General features: G+C 37.0%; 1 protein-coding gene across 1 annotated transcript; it reads left to right on the top strand.

The window, feature by feature from the left end:
• Positions 1-410: 410 nt before the first annotated feature.
• Positions 411-4964, top strand: LOC103717725 (zinc finger protein HD1-like). The gene is made up of 2 exons (XM_026808690.3): positions 411-2274; positions 3891-4964. The coding sequence occupies exons 1-2, from the start codon at positions 1537-1539 to the stop codon at positions 4257-4259; spliced, it is 1107 nt and encodes a 368-aa protein (XP_026664491.3). The 5' UTR covers positions 411-1536; the 3' UTR covers positions 4260-4964.
• The last annotated feature ends 2762 nt before the right edge of the window (positions 4965-7726 follow it).

The raw sequence follows: 7726 nt of genomic DNA, 5'->3' as shown, positions 1-7726 counted from the left end.
CAGAATCTCTGCATCTAATAGTTTATAGAATCTAAAAAATAGTATGTATATAATTTCTTATATTAGACATACTAAATTGTACACTGTGCATCGGTACCGATAGATATCATATTTTAAAAAATGTGCATCGTTTTACCTAAAGGTATTTATCGGTTTGTTAAATAACTAATTTGTTTCGTGTGTATCACCTGGCCATGTATTATGTACTAGTACAAAGCATGTTTTGGAAACTATGTATCAATTTACTTAAAGGTATATATCGGATCACTGCTGAGTATATATCAAAGAAGCTTGTAGTATATATTAAAAAGTTGACGAGTGCGTATCACCTGGCTATGTAGTGTGTATTGGTGAACATGATATTTTGAAAATTGTATATCAATTTGCTTGAAGGTGTGTATTAGGTTGCTAGATGACTAATTTGCTATGTGTATATCACTTGACCATATTGTGTACTAGTGACGCCATGTTTCAGAAATTGTGAATTGATTTGTTTAGAGGTGTGTATTAGCTTGCTAGATAATTAATTTGCATAATACATATAACCTGGCTATGTAGCATATATGAGAAAAAAATATGTTTTAAAAATAAGGAAGAAAGAGGATGTCGCATACAATTTTTTTTATTTTTTAATTATAGCACTATGTTAGTAGGAGAAGTTTCTAATTTTTGACTTTTTTTTTAAGATAGACACTAGAAAAAATGTGGCAAAATAGAAAGTCCGTCCTATACTTTTTCCTCTAGAGCTCCCATATTATTTTTGTTCCTACTTTTCCATACCCCCTCCGAGTTCCAGAGGATCTGGAGCCCGCAAGATACTCCTACCTAACCTGGCTGCACCATTAGTTATTGGCCAACCACAAGGAAGATAGAGGCCTAGCTTTTCTGACCCGAACATATCGTACCAACCGCATGTCTGTGTAAGGATATGTGCAAGCGTGTGTTTGTCCTACATTGATTATTTGCCAAGAAGATTTTAAGTACTTACACAAACTAAAGAACCTAAAAAATACCTTCCGACTAGCCTTTTTGGATGAGGTCTTTGGTTATTACAAATGGTATCAGAGTGAACTCAGTCCATAGCCTATATAGACTTAGAGACATTGCAGCATGGAATCATGAAGGCTGACTACAAGTCAATTGTGGTTTTGTGATTAAATTTGAATAAATTTGAACCCTTAACCTGCTGAGGACATCGGGGTTTGAATAGAGAGAGTATATAAGAATCCGTATAGGCGTGTATTTAGTCCCACATCGGTTATTTATAAAAAAAAATTTGGATTGTTACCGGCTGGATTTTCTGCATCTCCCCTCACTCCTTGCTAACTCTTGTCGCCCTTGGTTATGGTTATTACTCGCACCACCCACCACGCTCGCATTTCCGGTCCCAAAAGAAGTGAAACAAAGAGAGCCCGCGAGAGAAGCCTACATATGCGTGGGAGGGAGGAAGCGGGCTAATTTTTTATTATAACAAAAAGAAAATTCACTATATAGCAGTACTATTTCAGTTTGATGAATAGTTGTAGTAGTGCTTGTATGTTCGAGGAGGAGGGGAGCTCCGCCGCCGGGGGCGGCAATGGTGGCGGTGGCGGTGGCGGGAAGTGGATGCGAACATGCGACTCGTGCCAGTCGGAGCCAAGCACGGTGTACTGCCTCGCGGACGCGGCGTATCTGTGCGTGGGGTGCGACTCACAAGTGCACAACGCGAACCGGGTGGCGTCGTGGCACGAGCGGGTGGGGGTGTGCGAGGTATGCGAGCCCGCCACCCTCACCCGCCGGGCCGACGCGGCGGCGCTCTGCGCCGCCTGCGACGCCGACGTTCACTCCGCCAACAGGCCGCTCGCTGGCTGCCACCACCGCGTCCCCATCCTCCCCCTCCCCCCGGACCATCTTGGCCCGGGCCCTGGCCCGCCTTTTGGCGGAAAAAAGCTGGTGGGGGAGGAGGAGGTGAACCACGACGACGGTGAGGCGATGTCGTGGTTGCTGGTTAGTGGAAACTGCAACCAGACTAATAATTCTGGGTTTTTGTTTGGTCCGGAGGTGGATGAGTACTTGGATCTTTTGGACTACAACGATTCATGTAATGAGAACCAGAACCAAGAACAGCAGCAGCAGCAGCAGAATTATGGGAGGAATGAGGGGAGTGAGTGTGTGGTGCCTTCACAAAGAAAGGTGGTGGGATATGAAGCACAGCAGCAGAACTATGGGATGGAGAAGGAGCATGACAACTCCAATGCTGGGTTCAGTTACACTACTGCTTCGCTCGGTCACGGCGTGAGTTATTCTATAGAATCATTGGATGTTTTGTCAGGATTTTCCCTGGTCACATACATGAGTATGTTTTTGTATATTTGTTTTTCCTTTTTTTTTTTTTAACTTCGGATGGATATGATGCTTTTATATATCGTTGGTGTTGTTTTTCCGTGCTCTTTGTTACTACTAGATTGCTGCTCATGTCTGTAATTTTTCCATGGTTATGTGATCTTACTTGGGTGCAAATTTTGGTGTGGTATTGTTTCACTGGAGAGGTCATGTGTGATTTTATCATTTCCATTTGGTGTGGAATAGTTGGAGAGATACAAGGATTTTGTTTATTGGCTGGCTATTTAGATCCAAGGTTAAATTTCTGATTTTTACTCTGCTAAAAAATATTGTTTTCGGTCTCATGCAAGAAACCAAAATGATTACTTCCTCTGAGCCTTTCTAATTTGTTTCTACAATATTTCTCTTGAATTCTTGAGGTATGCCTTTCTAGTTTGTTTCTAATTTGTTCTCTCTAGTTAAATCTGCAAATATGTTAATTTTTTTTTTTTTTTGTTCCTTTGATGGCCCTCATCTCTTTACTAGCTTAGTGTTTCAACGTCCTAATTACTAACTGAAAGCCTAATCTTTGCTCTAAAAAAACAACTTTGTTGTGACTGGTCGATAGCTGCAAGTCTTCCTGTTTATTTCTATGGTAAATAAAGTGCACTTTTGGATTTCTGTTCTCTATCTATCTTATATTTCTCCTATGGTCCATGGAAACTACAAACGAGCTTTCAGGAAGATAAAAAGATTATCTTCATCCCCTAGAAGTCACCATAGTTAGAACAAACCAAAAACTCAAGTTGGCTTGAAAGTCAGCTCAGCTTTAGATTCAAGGACTCGGCCCAATCCTAAATCTACAATTTATTATTATTCGTACAATCGATATATTATGTTAATAATAATTTTTTTTAAACAAAAGATGTTAATGATTAATTGATATGTTGGCAACTATTATTTGCATGTTACCATTGAGTACTAGGAGTGATGGCAAACAAAACCCTAAACACATGACACATGATGGGAATTAGAAATGTGAGCATTATAGGGATGGTTGAGAATATTAGAAATAATGTGCTCTTAGGGATGGATGAGGAATAGGAGCCTCAATTCTTCATATTCTATTTATATTTTTATATTTTTACACTAAATATACCAAAAGACACTCTAAATATTTGTACACTAAATATACCAAAAGACACTCCAAAAGATGGCTCTCGAGTAGTTTGTAGATGGTGTCTAGGACTTTATTGAGTCGAACAACTCGGACTTAGTTTTAAGTAACTCAGCAAGTCAGCCAAGTCAAGACCGATCCGAAACCTAAGGTTTACAAAACCAAGATCTCGAAAACTTGCTGCGTCAAGTTGACTTGACCAAGTTTCAAACGAACTCAATGAATTTTTAAACAATAGAACCCACATGATCTCTTAGAAAGATAATGATCATCAAACTTTTATTGAAACAACTTAGGTGTCTCCATGGCAAACATCATGGAGAAACAAAAATTAACCTATACATTTGGTGAGTCTTTTAATTTCCTTCTTATACTCCTGCTCCATTGACCATATCTAACAGATAATTCTCAGGTTTCTTTCTCATCAATGGAAGCGAGTGTAGTACCAGACACCACCATGACCAACATCTCGAGCCCTCATATCCTACCTTCCACAGTGACCACACACCTCGTCTCAAGCAATTTACTTCAAATGCCACCTCAATTCACTGCCATGAACAGGGAAGCCAGGATTCTCAGATACAGGGAGAAGAAGAAGACTAGAAAACTTGAGAAGAGAATAAGGTATGCATCAAGGAAGGTAAATGCCGAGACCCGACCACGGATAAAGGGCCGGTTCGCTAAGAGATCAGACATTGAGCTCGATGTGGATCAGATGTTTTCCAGCTCTCTAATATCCAAAGGCAGCGATGGGGTCGTCCCCTCATTCTTATGCCCATAGAAGAAAGCAGCATTATTTGAGAGAAGTATGAGGGACCATGATATCCCATGTCAGGATAGGTAGTCCAGTGCAATGAATAACATGTGCAGTAGTTCCATAAAGGTCAACTTCAAGCAACCTTTAAGCATATCCACTGCCAGCCTTCGCTAATGGCTCTATGAACCATTTCTAGCTTTGAAACATGAGTAGTATGATTTGTTTATTTGTGGAGTGCTGGATGGAAGAATATCTACAAGGAGGAAAGCATTTGTTGACCACCTAAGGTTGCTAAATAATGCATATTGGAACATATATAGATCTTGAGATACAAATGCTGTTAAGTGTTTGATGAATAGTAATTGTAATTAGAGTTAACTTGGGAGATGTGTCCTAAAATTGGGAGAATAAGAGGATGGATAACATTTTCCTAATAGAATTTTGACACTTCTCTGATTGAGCCCAAGTAGAGCATATAGTTTCTTTTTCTTTTTTCTTTTTTTTTATTTTAAAAATAATGATGATAATAGACATTTTTTTATAAAAAAATATATATGAACAAGAAATAAGAATGAAAACAAGAATAGAACAAAAAGGGAAAAACTCTTAAGCAGCATAATGAAGATGCATATTGTGTTTTTTTGGTAACCATATGCATATTGTGTTGGAATTACTAAGAAAAATAGGGCACACATCTCTCGCAGCACAATATGCAGGCAATGAGACCTTTTAGAGGCAATAGATCAAGCCCCAAATACAAAAGTAGAGGATTTTCCCCCTTGTACCCACAAAGGAAAGGCAAATGGGCAGTCTTACTAGACAAACTTTTAGGAAAAGAGTCTAAATAAAGATTCCTTCCTAGCTTCATCCAAATGTGATATACCTCATCTAAATGCCAATATTGATTGATAGTTTAAATTATTTTTCTATTGGAAACGCTAGGTTAAAATTTCTTAGGTGTTAATAAGAGATCAAATGAAAAGAGTCTAAAGCTAATATGATACCCTAATTACAACATAATCCCTAGTTTAGCTTACAAAATGTAAGTAATATAGGACTTGTCAAGGAGGATTCCTATTGTTTTGCACGACGTAGACCAAACCACAATCCTATAGTTCTAGTAACTTCTTGATATGCAACAAAAATTCAGAATTTTTCTCTACTTTTTATAATGAAGAAACTTTGAGACCTTTACTTCCCTTGTCCATTCCTCGATTTAGGGCATCATTCTTTTTCCCTTTTTCCTAATTGTTTGCATCCAAAATTTAATTTAGGTCAATTATGATGCATGACCAAGATTCTGGGGATAATTTATGTTTGAATATGTGGAAGAATCAAAATTGACCACTTGTCACTTTACAAGAGGCCATATATGGATGGTTGATTGCTGGATTTAACTTTGTAAAGGAAGTTATCAAGAACTGGGAAAGTTATTTGTAGGAACAACCATCCAAAAGGAGTAACTATTGTAAGGGACCTGCCGGTAACTACCATCCAAGAAAGTTATTGCTGAAAAAAACTTTCTTTCTCATGATAAAGTTAAGAAGTGGATCTCATTTGGGCTCTCTCTCTCTCTCTCTCTCTCTCTTTCTGCAACAACAATGGCATCATATTTGGCCATTGAACTCAGCTATTGCAACAACGATCCTAGAACTGAGATTAAGCCTCTTGTATAGAAGGTCTACCTATTCTAGAGCATTTCTTGGCATTCTCAATTATTTATTTCAATATCTCAAACTGTATTTTAATTGATGATATCCTATTATTATATCGATCATTATCCTTATACTAGTCGTGACTACTATTATGAAAATTATGATTATAATGATTGTTTTTCCAATCTAGATGATGTCCATCTTATTTTCGAGATGATTATTTGAAAGTGATGATTATGGGTATATCAATTATGACCCCAACAAGGCATTGGATAATTTGTGAAAGTTGATGAAGGAACTACCTTAACGCGCTTTTGATGCTTTGCAGCAAATCCATTATCATGTTCATATGGCAAATTATAAGTCCTCATTATCGGGACATGGAAAAATACTCACCACTATTCTTATGGCTTAATACAAATACATTGAGAAAAAAATATTATTATTTGAATTGTCTATTTAATGGCGCCGTTGAAAATTTGACAATGTTTTCATATAAGATTACCACCAACCAAATATAGTAATCTTTTCTTGACATCACTTTCTAGAGTAATTTTTCCACCAACCAAATATAGAAATTTATTTTCCTACGCAAACATTTTTTCAGATAAATAATTTTTCATGAATCACCATGTTACCTCGTAATCTAATATACCCCAACTAAACAAACCTTTAGAGACCCACCACCCAAAAACTAAAATAGGTATTTTTAAGATGAATTTTTTGCATGAATACCCTTCTAAAAATTTAAATATACGTGAATACCCTTTTAAAATTTATATTTATTTTTGTACCCTCGTAAAATACTATTTTTGCACAAATGCTCCAAATATAACGGTATTTCTAACACAGTTAATAAAAACCATATTTATTTTAATTAAAAATAAAATATATTTTTAAAATTACTTTTTTGTCTCTTATTCCGATCGCCTTATAAATAATTTTTTTTGCACATCTACTTATTAAGAATATTTTAGTCATTTTAATTTGAAACTGTTAATTTTTTAACAGCGTTAGATGACATGAGTACATATGCAAAAACAAGAATAAAAAAGAGTAGACATGCAAATATTAATTTTAAAAAAATATTAATATAAAATTCGATATTTAAGAGGATATTCATGCAAAAAAAAAAAAAAATTGAGATTCGAAACTTCTACTATTTTGTCTCCGTAGGGAAGATGAGTTTTAGCTCCTTAGTTCCCAAATACATTATGTTCATCCTTGATCAGTAAAACCTCATAAAAAGATCCAAACCATTTTTCCTACCACTAGACTTCATGGCTCAAAGTTAAAGCATGAAGTTAGGCAATGGACCACAGCTCAGTCTGACCCCATGCTGGATTCCCTCCAACCATATCGCATAGAGCTTGACTATTCATGGGTGTGACCCAAACTTCATACCAGATCAATTTCCATCCCCATTTTGTGCGCCTAGACTTCTTCTACCTCCAAGCAAAATCACCAAGACCAGCAAAGACCAATCCTCACACTCCAAGCTATTTCAGTGTATGTACAAGTTCCTCTTTCATATGATTCCTTTCCCACCATAAACTTCAGACTGCCACTTCTATCTCAACTGCAAAAATTGAACACATCAGCAACGGGGGAATAGAACATTCAGAAGTCCAATAACTCAAGGCATCAAGATCATAATCCCTCAAAGCCTCTTTGTGATGACCTGGAAGGTGGATAAGGTTGTATGCCAAGGGTTGACAACTTTCAAACAATCATCTATGATCAGCGCAGAAGATTATATGGTGACCAACAAAATCCTGATTACAGGCATTTGTAACCCTACTACCTTCGAAGGGAGAATACCAGTTCATTAATATT

The sequence above is a fragment of the Phoenix dactylifera genome, chromosome 2, assembly GCF_051530095.1.
Source record: "Phoenix dactylifera cultivar Ajwa chromosome 2, Ajwa_hap1_PhDact_Kaust_v1.1, whole genome shotgun sequence".
NCBI lineage: Eukaryota > Viridiplantae > Streptophyta > Magnoliopsida > Arecales > Arecaceae > Phoenix > Phoenix dactylifera.
The sequence above is the reverse complement of the archived record's forward strand: the minus strand, read 5'-3'. Positions and strand labels throughout refer to the sequence as shown.